Raw genomic sequence first — 12,220 nt, 5'->3', positions numbered from 1 at the left:
ATATTCGACTCTGGGTCTGACCAGATCTTACCTGGTTCATGAGCTAGTGGAAAATGCTCATGGGGTGGTGCTGTAGTAAGAGGATAGTCAGATATCATTCTTTATCAAGAACAAAGTACCACACTATGTGTACAGAAGAACTTAATTTACACATGGAAAGATGCGGATTCATATCTCGATAACATTGGACATTCCATTGTTAATATGAGAATATGTAAATCTATGTGTAGATTTGTAATGAAATTTGGAAGCTGACAAACGTACAGGAAACAGGAATGAGGAATGAATGTGAGTGTCTCGGGCTAGATGGCTGTGACTGAACGATGCTGCAGGGATCAGTGCCTGGGCCTCAGACATCGTCAATGTCAATGTTTTGGGTGAGGGATAGACACAAAATGTTGGAGTAAGAGAGGGACAGGTGGCATTTCTGGAGAGAAGGAATGGGTGACGTTTCGGGTCAAGACCCTTCTATAGACTGAAGAAGAGTCTCGATCCAAAACACCACCCATTCCTTCTCCAGACTTGCACAGTTACTCCAGCGTTTGTCTATCTTCAATATAAACCAGCATCTGCAGTTCAATCCGACATATTTAGGGTTATGGGAACCAAATGTTATAGGTTAACCTTATTGGAGGTTATTAGAGATAAGTGCGAGTTGTTGTATTTTTGAAAGTCTATCCAGGGCAGGACCTGCACAGTGTAGTCGGGCTCAGGGGCGTGTTGTGGAACTGAGGGATCTGGGATCATAGGTACATCATTGCTTGATAGTGGCGACACAGAAATATATCATGTTTCAGAATGCTTTCAGTACATTGGCCTTCACCAGCTCCACAGCCAGTGTCAGAGACAAAGGGTTCTGTCACTGGGAACATGTGGATCCATCACTATTTTCCCAAATTCAAGAACATTCAAACTATGACTGACCTTCACTGGGTGGTTGGTATCTGCCATGGTCTGCTGAGAAAAAGGATTCAACTATCACTTCACCATAAATGACTGATGATACCGATGTATTTAAGCAACAGTGGTATATACAGATCTAATCAGTAAGTTCAATGAGATGAGGAAAGCCAGTCATCCCTTTAAACAACGGCCTAGAAACACCCCAGTCCTGAGCAGCTGTACCACCTTCCCCAGTTCTGGTGTGTGTCCACTGGCGAGCAATCACTGCACCAGACAACAATCTGATCCACGTGAAGGAATATGGTCAACATCTGTAGTCTCTGAGGGGACTGACTTCGGACCCTAATTCCTGGTCAGCCAACACTGCCCCCGCAGAGGGCATGTTGTCAAGGGACAGGCGGACCCCTATGTCATGGTGTGGACACATGATTGTGTTCGCCAGAGGTAAGCTGAATTTAAACTGTGGACAGGTTGCTGAACCCAACAGCTCGAGCAGAGGGAGCACAGGGAAAGCTCAGGAATCTTGTCACCTTGCCAGCCTCAAGGAGCCCCTCGCTACCTCTCATCATGAAGTATTTCACCGCTGGAACATGGGAACCATGTTTCAAAAACAATGGTGTTTTATGTCTGGTCATCGAGTTTGTTACCAAGGAGAACGACGTGGACTGGTCTGTCTAGTGATGAACGATAACAAGGTCAGTTCACGGTGAAAGGAAGGAAATTGCTGGGACGGTTAAGGTATCACATCTCAGGATGATGCTGTATTCAAAAGGATAATTGGATTTCCTTTTCGAATAAAACATTGAAACACTGGAGGAAAACCAACGGTAGAATATAGACGGAGCTCGAGGGGTGAATATCCCACTCTAGGTCAGACCAGATCTTACCTGGTGCATGAGCTGGTGCAAAATGCTCATGGGGTGGTGCTGTAAAATAGGAAGTTAGATAACAAACGTTATCAAGAAAAAAGTACCACACTGCGTATACACAGAAACTAAAATAACACAGGGGAAAGATGCAGATTAATATCTCGATAAACTTTGGACTTGCCCTTTATTAAAATATGAGAATATGTAAATCAGCCTGCAGATTTGTAATGTAATTTGGAAGCAGACAAGCATAGAAGAAACAGGAATGAAGAAAGAATGGGAGTGGTCTCGGGTTCGATGGCAGTGACTGAATGGAGCTGTAGGGATCAGTGCTTGGTCCTCAGACATTCAATGTCATCCATGTTTAGGGTGAGGGGTAGACACAAATGCTGGAGTAACAGAGGGACAGACTTCCTCACAGGAGAGATGTCATGGGTGACCTTTTGGGTCGAACTCCTGCTATAGACTGAAGAAAGATCGCGACCCGAAACCTCACCCACTCCTACCATCCAGAGACGCTGCCTGTCACGCTGAGTTACTCTAGCATTGTTCTGTCTATCTTCAGTGTAAACGAGCATCTGCAATTCCTTCCGATCCATTTTAGGTGAGGGAAACAAATGTTATATTTTAACCTTGAAGGACGTTAATAGAGATATGTGAGCTGTTGAATTTTTGAAAGTCTAACCAGGGCAAGATTCAAGGTTCAATTTAATTGTCACATGTACCAATTAAGGTACAGTGAAATTTGACGGCCATCACAGTGAATAGAAGGGCTCTGGGGAGAGTTGTAGAACTGAGGGATCTGGGATCATAGGTACATTGTTGCTTGAAAGTGCCGTCACAGAAATATATCATGTTTCAGAAAGCATTCAGCACATTGGCCTTTCTCAGTTGGATTATTGAGGACAGAAGTTGGGAGGTTGTTGCTGTTGTACAAGATATTGGTGAGGCCACATTTGGAGTATTGTGGTCAGTTTTTGCCAAAGGGCCCATTTCCATGCTGTATGACTATGAGTCAGAGTGGAAGTGAGTCACCCTCCGACCTGAGGGAGCGCCTAAGAAGAAGACAAATTCACTGGACAAGCAGATCTTCACCAGCTCCACAGCCAGTGTCTGAGACAAAGGGTTCTGTCTCTGGGAACAAGTGGATCCATCTTTATTTTCCCAAATTCAAGAACATTGAAACTGTGACTGACCTTCACTGGGTGGTTGGTATCTGCCATGGTCTGCTGGGAAAAAGGATTCAAATATAATTTCACCATAAATGACATCAATGCTGATGATACCGATGTATTTAAACAACAGATGGAAGATACAGATCTAATCAATCAGTTCAATGAGATGGGGAGAGCCAGTCATCCCGTTATACAATGGCCAAGACTTGGAACAGGATCTGGAGATCCCAGTCTTGAGCAGCTGTAGCACCTTACCGGTTCTGGAGTGATGTCCATCGGCGAGCAGTCACAGCACCAGACAACAATCTGATCCATGAGAAGGAATCTGGTCACCAGAGGGTACCAGCCTCCCAACAGGAGCTCAGCCAACACGGATCCCCTGAGGCCATGTTGACAAGGGACAGGCGGACCATGGTCCAGGTGTGGACACATGCCAGAGGTAAGCTGATTTTAAACTGTGGATGGGTTGCTGAACCCAACAGCCCGAGCAGAGGGAGCACAGGGAAAGTTCAGGCTTCCTGTCACCTTGAGAGCCTGAAGGAACCCCTCGCTACCTCTCATAATGAAATATTTAATCGCTGGAACAAGGGAACTATGTTTGAAAAACAAAGGCATTTTACGTCTGGTCATCGAGTTTGTTACCAAGGGGAACGAGGTGGATTGGTCTGTCTATTGATGAAGGATAAACAAGGTCAGTTCACAGTGAAAGGAAGGAAATTGCTGGGAAGGTTAAAGTATGATGCTGTATTCAAAATAATAACTGGATTTCATACCTGTAGAAAACATTGAAACATTGGAGGAAGACCAACATTAGAATATAGACGGAGCTCGAGGGGTGAATATCTGACTCTGGGTCAGACCAGATCTTACCTGGTTCATGACCTGGTGGAAAATGCTCATGGGGTGGTGCTGTAAAAGAGGAAGTCAGATATCAGTCATTATCAAGAACAAAATACCACTCTGCGTATACAGAGATACTAAAATTACACATGGGAAAGATGCGGATTAATATCTCGATAAACATTGGACTTTCCATTCTTTAATATGAGAATATGTAAATCTGTGTGCAGATTTGTAATGAAATTTAGAAGCTGACAGACGTACAGGAAACAGGAATGAGGAATGAATGTGAGTGTCTCGGGCTAGATGGCTGTGATTTAACGGTGCTGCAGGGAGCAGTGCCTGGGCCTTCGACATCCTCAATGTCAACATTTCGGTGAGGTATAAGCACAAAATGTTGGAGTAACAGAGGGACAGGCGGCATTTCTGGAGAGAAGAAATGGGTGACATTTCGGGTCGAGACCCTTCTATAGACTGAAGAGTCTCGATCCCAAACAGCTTTTGTCTCTCCTCAATGTAAAACAGCATCTGCAGCTCATTCCGACATATCCATCACTATTTTCCCAAATTCAAGAACATTGAAACTGTGACTGACCTTCACTGGGTGGTTGGTATCTGCCATGGTCTGCTGGGGAAAAGGATTCAAATATCACTTCACCATGAATGACATCAATGCTGATGATACTGATGTATTTAAACAACAGATGGAAGATACAGATCTAATCAGTAAGTTCAATGAGATGGGGAGAGCCAGTCATCCCGATATACCACGGCCAAGACTTGAAACAGGATCTGGAGACACCCGAGTCCTGAGCAGCTGTACCACCTTCCCCAGTTCTGGTGTGATGTCCACTGGCAAGCAGTCACTGCACCAGACAACAGTCTGATCCATCTGTTCACGGGAGGGAACCAGCTCTCACTGACCCAGCCCTGTCTCAGTGGGGACTGACTTCAGCCCCCAGTTCCTGCTAAGCCGACACTGTTCCCCTGAGAGCATGTTGACAAGGGACAGGTGGACCCCTATGTCAAGGTCGAGGAGGAGCCATCTTGGGGAACGGCTGCTAACCAGCAGCCGTCCGTTTAATTCACCTTTTTTTGGAAGTTTTAGTGTGTTCTGTGCCTTGTCTGTGGGAGAAATTACTTTTTAATGTGGGGGGTAGAGGGTAATAATATTTCTAGGTCCCTACCTGGTTGGTAAGGCAGCTGTTTGTCTGGGCTGCCCCGTCGACTCGTCCTCATGGCCTACCAGCGGGCGTGGAGCGCCGTTTCCTGTCGGGGACCGCCCAGCACCTCGGCTTCGGTGGCGGCACAGTGCTGGAGCGCTATTGCTGAAAGGACTCTCCCGACGCCGGGGCAACACCACACGGCCAGAACGGCCAGGAACATCGGGCCTCCGTAGAGGCAATAGCGGTGGCCTCAATAGGCCTGACTTTGGGAGAACTGGAGATGGGGACTGGACATTGTGCCTTCCCCCACAGCGGCAATCATTGTTGGGGGATGATTTTTTTGTGTGTAAGTTAATATGTTAGTCTGTGTCCAAGATGGCTGTCGGAAGGGAGAGTGGACGCTGGCACGCTTTAGCTGCCGCTACTCTCTCTTGACATTGTGTTTTTGTTTTTTTGTCTTTGGAGCGATTTCTGTCTTTAATTTGTGTATTGGTGATGTCCTTATTATTTATTTTACTCCGACTATATGTTTTTTTCTCTCTTGTTAATCTCTGTAAGGTGTCCTTGAGACTTTGAAAGGCGCCCGCAAATAAAATTTATTATTATTATTATTATTAAGGTGCGGACACATGCTTGTGTTCGCCAGAGGTAAGCTGATTTTAAACTGTGGACAGGTTGCTGAACCCAACAGCCAGATCAGAGGGATCGCAGGCTTCCTGTCACCTTGCCATCCTCAAGGAGCCCCTCGCTGCCTCTCATCATGAAGTATTTCACCATGTGGTGCTGTCAGCGATGGCTGCCTCGCCAACAGTCTGTCTGTTTTTTCGTCTTTTATTTGTTAATTTTAATGTGTTTTATTAAAAGTTTGTGTTAATGCTCTCTGTAATCTCTCTCCATCTCGCGCCCATCCTAGTCATTGTACTAGTTTCATTGGCACTCTGGTGTGTTTCATTGTCCGTTTAACTCGTTTTCACCTGGCCCACAGCCAAGAATGGACCATTTTCCTGATCATCGTTACTTCTTTGTTCTGTGTCCCTCTATATCACAATCTTTATTTCTCATTTCCCTTTCCATTGACTCTGTCTGCAGAAGGGTCTCGGTCCGAAATGCCATCTATTCCATCTCATCAGAGATGCTGCCCATCACGTCAGTCACCTCACCAGCCTCAGGGAGCCCCTTGGCAACTCGCATAACAAAGGATTTCAACGCTGGAGCAAGGGGACCACGTTTCAAAATCAAAGGCTTTTCACCTCAAGGCAACGTGATCGTTAACCTGAAGGAAGGAAGTGGACCAGTTCTTCCAGTAATGGAGGATCAGAAGGTCAGTTCACAGTGAAAGGAAGGACATTGATGGGTAGGTAAAGTATCAAATCCCAAACAGATTTCATGTTCAAATGGCCAACTTGAATCTTTGTTTGCGGCAGAAGGATTGAACCACCTGACTATCTGTCCACCCTGCTTCCCCGTCAAGATGCCCTGTCCCATCTGTGGAATAGACTGTAGTTCCCACATTGACCTCGTCAAAGAATGGAGGACACTTAGAACTTGAGTAGAAGTGAGTCACTGAGCGATCATCTGAGACAACGACAAATTCACTGGTCAAGCAGATCTTCACCAACCCCTCAACATGTGTCAGGGACAAAGAATTCTACCTTTGGAAACAAGTGGATCTATCACCATTATCTCATATTGCAAACTGTGTCTGACCTTCGCTGGGTGGATGCTCGTTGTCGTTTTCTGCTGGCGAGAAGGATTCAAATGTCGCTTCACTGTAAAATCCAGCAAAACTGATGATACCGATATATAAGGATGAAGATGAAGATGAATGTCTTTTGCCAGAGGTTGGTGAATCTATGGAATTCATTGCCACAGGTGGCTGGGGAGGTCAAGTCATTGGGTGTTTTTAAAGCGGAGATTGATTAGGTTCTGTAGTTGGTAAGGCTTGCAAACGTTATGGGGAGAAGGCAGGAGAATGGGGTTGAGAGAGAAAAATAGATCAGCCATGATCTAATGCCAGAGGAGACTTGATGGGCCGAATGGCCTAATTCTGCTTCTCTGTCTAATTTACATTACAGATGGAAGCTGTGAATGTAATCAGTAATGTCAATGTGATGATGAAAAGATCCAGTGATCCTGTGATACAACGTCAGATACTTGGAACAGGATCTGGAGACAACACAGCACTGAGCAGCTGCCCCCGTCCCCGTGTGATATCTATTGGCGAACAGTCACCGCACCAGACAACAATCTAATCTGTGTGAAGGAATCTGGTCACCAGAGGGAACCAGCCTCCCAACAGGAGCTCTCACTCACCCAGTCCTGTCACAATGGGGACTGACTTCAGCCCCCAGTTCCTGCTCAGCCAACACTGCTCCCCCAGAGGTAACATTGGCAAGGAACACACGGAGACAAAAAGGAATGGTCCATTTTTGTGAAGAGAATCACAAGGTCAGTTCAAACAATGGAAGGAAGAAAACTGGCTGAAAGGTAAAAATATCATATCCCAAACTGGTGCTATGTTCAAAAGGAAAAATACATTTCTTGCTTGTAACAAATACAGAAACACTGGAGGAAGACCGATAGAAGAATGGGGTGTAAGTCCACCTTTGGGTGAGCAGGACTAACCTGTGTGCTGAGCTGGTGGAAAATACTCATGGGGTCCCGCTGTATAAAAGGAAGTCAGATATCAATCAACATGAACAAGGGACTGGACTGGGTATACACAGATTCTTCAATAACTCACTGAAACAACTTTTAGTTTAGTTTAGTTTATTAGTTTAGTTTAGTTTAATTGTGTCAAGTGTTAACAGCTACAGTGAAAAGCTTTTGTCCTGTGCTATCTAATCCACAATCATGAAATCAGGGCCCTTAGAACCCTGAGTGACGATTCCATATGCCATCTACAGTGTATTAATAGAGGATAAAGAGCACCATAATGTGGAAGATAAAGTCCAGTAAAGTCTGATTAAAGATAGTTTGAAGATCTCCATTGAGATAAATGGAGGTTAGGGCCACTCTCTAGTTGATTATGCTGGTGTCCTTGTCGAGGTAGTGTGAAGTGCAGATGGAGTCAATGGAAGGGAAGTTGGTTTGCGTGATGGTCTGGGCTACGTTCACAATTGTATGCAATTTTGTGTGTTCTTGGATGGAGCTGTTCCCAAGCCAGGCTGTGATACATCCTTATAAAACGCTTTCTACGGCACATCTGTGGAAAGGTGAGGGTTGCTAGGGACATACTGAACCTCCTTAGCTTCTGAGAAAGTCGAGGTGTTGGTGTGCTTTCTTGGCCATTGCTGTGATGTGGCTGGTCCAGGACAAGTTGCTGGTGATATTTATTCCTAAGAGCTTGAAGTTTTCAACTGTTCCTACTTCGGCGCTATCAATGTATGTTGTGTGTACCGACCGCTTCACTTCCTGATGTCGACATGATCTCCTTTGTCTTGCTGACACTGAGGGAGAGGTTGTTGTCTTGGTACCAGGTTATAAGTTTCTCCAAGTCCCTCCTGTACGCCATCTCATCACTATTTGATATTCAGCCCTCTACGATAGTGTCTTTTGCAAATTCGTAAATTGATTTGCGTTAGCATTTGGCTGCACACATGAATGTATAAGAAGTTTAGAAGGGGGCTGAGAACTTATCCTTGCAGGGGCACCAGTGCCAAGGATTACCGTAGAGGATAATTTGTCACCTATCCTCGCTCATTGTGTTCAGTTGGTCAGGAAGTCATTTATCCACTTGTAGTTAAGTTATTTTGCATTACAACTACCCACATCTTTATTTTTAAGTTTGCTTTTGTACAATCAGAGGATGGAGTATCTTTGTCTAAGATGATCAAATTAAATCTGCCAACAAAAATGCGTCAGCCTTCCTCAAATTGCACCCTGAAAGTCAGATTATATTTCACATTTATTTTTGAATTTATATTCCCAAAATGTCAAAGGCTGTGCATGGATGTCTATTCCATGAACCACAGCTAAATCAAGCAATCAACATCCTATTGTAAAACCCTGATGCTGCCCTTTTCCTCATTCTTTTCATCAAAATTATTCAAGACAGAGGCTTCCTCATTGCATCTGTGCATTTTTTACCCAACAGGTAAACTAACATTAACAAAGATCTTGCAGAAAGATAGTTCTTACAGTTGTAGAACAACAATGGTTACCTCTTAGACAGACACAAAATGCTGGAGTAACCCAACGGGTCAGGTAGCATCTCTGGAGGTAGGTGATTCTTTTGGTCAGGACCCTTCTTCAGGCTGAGAGTCAGGGAGAGGGAAACTGGAAGTATGGAAAGGTACAAAGAACAAATGAATGAAAGGTATGAAAAGAACAAATTAAAGCCAGCACCAATGACCAAGAAAATGTGGAGCCCACAATAGTCTATTGTTGACTGTGGAAAAGGTGATACCATATCTCCACCATTCCTCGATGATCAGTGCTGGCTTTGATTGGTTCTTTTCATACATTTGTCATTTGTCACCCCTCATCCTCCCGCTCTCTAAGGAATAAAGTACTAGCCTGCCTAACCTCTATCAGGCCCTCAGGTCCTGGCAACATCCTCGTAAATCTTCTCTGCACTCTTTCCCACTTAACAACATCTTTCCTGTGGCAGGGTAACCAAAACTGAACACCGTACGCCAAATGTAGCCTCACCAATGTCCTGTCCAACTTTAACATAACATCCCAACTTCTATACTCTATACACTGACTGTTGAAGACCAATGTGCTAGAAACCTTCTTGACTATCTTGTCTACCTGTGACACCACTTTGAAGAACCATGTACCTGCGCTCCAAGATCCTTCTGCTCGATAACACTCCAGTTCCTGACATTTACTGTGAAGGTCTTGGTCTGGTTTGACTTCCGAAAAATAAATACCTTGCACTTATCTTTAATTATCTCCATTAACCATTCCTCAGCCCACTTGCCCAACTGATAAAGATCCTGCTGTAATTTTTAATGACCATCATTGTTATCTACAATACCACCCACTTTAGTTTCATCAGCAAACTTACTATTTATACCTTATACATTCTCATCCAAATAAATGATATAAAACAATGAGACACATCACCCGTCACAGACCTTCAGTTAAAATATAACCTTCCATAATCACCCACTGCTTCCATTCATTAAGCTAATTTTCTATCTAGTCAGCTAGCTCTACCTCGATCCCATGTGATCTAACCTTCCAGAGCAGCCGACCGTATGGAACCTTTTCACATGCCTTGCTGAAATGTATAAACATCTTATCCCTCAGCACACTCTCCAGTAACATGCCTAGCATAGATGTTAGGCTCACTGGTCTATAGTTCCCAGGCTTTGCCTTGCAGCCCTTATTTAATAGAGGTGACAACATTAGCCATCCTCCAGTCTTCTGGCACCTCATCCGTGATCAATCATGATTGGCATGGTACCTGGACGTGCCGTTGAAGGATGAGAAGCCAAAGCGAAGAAGTGAAAGCAAATAACCAAATGGAAACAATGCAAAAAAGCCAAATAACCGAACGGACGCAACGGCTAAAGCCAAATAACCAAAAGGGCGGGACGCCTAAAAGCCAACTAACCAAAAGGGCGCAATGCCGAAAAGCCAACTCACTGAATGGACGCAACGCCTAAAAGCCAAATAATGGACATGACTTCTCCGGGGGGCGGGAATTGTCGGCGATTGGTCTAGACCACTGCGTTCAACACATCACTAGCCAGGGAGACGGGAGGCTGGGGGTCATTTTCCCACACAAACCGCCTAGGGCTGGAGGGTGACAGGGCGCTCTGAACCTGAGCACCAAGGTGTAAGCGGCTGAAGGAACACATATAACAATTACAGCAAGGTAACAGGCAATCCCGGCACTTCTAGTCCGTGCCGAACACTTATTCTCCCCTAGTCCTATCTACCTGCACTCAGACCATATCCAAAGAATAAAGACCTAACGTTCAACCTTTCTCTGTAACTTAGTTGCTGAAACCCAGGCAACATTTTAGTAAATCTCCTCTGTACTCTCTCTATTTTGTTGACTTCCTTCCTATAATTAGGCGACCAAAATTGTACACCATACTCCAGAATTGGCCTCACCAATGCCTTGTACATTTTTAACATTACATCCCAACTTTTATACTCAATGCTCTGATTTATAAAGGCCAGCACACCAACAGCTTTCTTTACCACCCTATCGACATGAGATTCCACCTTCAGGGAACTGTGCACAGTTATTCCTAGATCCCTCTGTTCAACTGCATTCCTCAATTCACTGCCATTTACCATGTACGTTTTATTTTGATTTGTCCTACCAAGATGTAGCACCTCACACTTATCAGCATTAAACTCCATCTGCCATCTTTCAGCCCACTCTTCCAAATGGCCTAAATCGCTCTGTAGACTTTGAAAATCTACTTCATTATCCACAACACCACCTACCTTAGTATCATCTGCATACTTACTAATCCAATTTACCACACCATTATCCAGATCATTGATGTACATGACAAACAACAGTGGACCCAACACGGATCCCTGAGGCACCCCACTAGTCACTGGCCTCCAACCTGACAAACAGCCATCCATCATTACTCTCTGGCATCTCCCATTCAGCCACTGTTGAATCCATCTTGCTACTCCACCATTAATACCCAACAATTGAATCTTCTTAACCAACCTTCCACGAGGAACCTTGTCAAAGGCCTTACTGAAGTCCATATATACAACATCCACTGCTTTACTCTCATCAATTTCCCGAGTAACCTCAAGAAGATTAGTCAAACATTTGGCACAAATCCATGTTGACTGTTCCTAATCAGACCCTGTTTATCCAGATGCTTATATATATTATCTCTAAGTATCCTTTCCATTAATTTGCCCACCGCTGACGTCAATCTAACAGGTCTATAATTGCTAGGTTTACTCTTAGAACCCTTTTAAAACAATGGAACAACATGCGCAGTACGCCAATCCTCCGGCACTATTCCCATTTCTAATGACATTTGAAATATTTCTGTCATGGCCCCTGCTATTTCTACGCTAACTTCCCTCAATGTCCTAGGGAATATCCTGTCCGGACCTGGAGACTTATCCACTTTTATATTTTTCAAAAGTGTCAGTACTTCCTCTTCTTTGAATCTCATAGTTTCCATAGCTACTCTACTTGTTTCCCTTACGTCACATAATTCAATATCCTTGTCCTTGGTGAATACCGAAGAAAATAAATTGTTCAATATCTCCCCCATCTCTTTTGGCTCTGCAGATAGCTGTCCACTCTGACTCTCTAATGGAC

At 44.3% G+C, this 12,220-nt stretch overlaps 1 protein-coding gene across 1 annotated transcript in view; it reads right to left on the bottom strand.

The window, feature by feature from the left end:
* LOC129705977 (uncharacterized) overlaps positions 1 to 12,220 on the bottom strand; it is a 126,055-nt gene that overhangs the window by 76,304 nt on the left and 37,531 nt on the right. The window contains exons 15-19 of the mRNA XM_055649951.1: positions 3,818 to 3,856; positions 2,969 to 3,001; positions 1,791 to 1,829; positions 925 to 957; positions 32 to 70 (exon numbers count right to left, since the gene is read on the bottom strand). Coding sequence (XP_055505926.1) covers positions 32 to 70; positions 925 to 957; positions 1,791 to 1,829; positions 2,969 to 3,001; positions 3,818 to 3,856 — 183 coding nt within the window. The remainder of the gene's footprint in view (positions 1 to 31; positions 71 to 924; positions 958 to 1,790; positions 1,830 to 2,968; positions 3,002 to 3,817; positions 3,857 to 12,220) is intronic.

Source organism: Leucoraja erinacea, chromosome 18 (assembly GCF_028641065.1).
Source record: "Leucoraja erinacea ecotype New England chromosome 18, Leri_hhj_1, whole genome shotgun sequence".
In the NCBI taxonomy this organism is placed as follows: Eukaryota; Metazoa; Chordata; class Chondrichthyes; order Rajiformes; family Rajidae; genus Leucoraja; species Leucoraja erinaceus.
The sequence above is the reverse complement of the archived record's forward strand: the minus strand, read 5'-3'. Positions and strand labels throughout refer to the sequence as shown.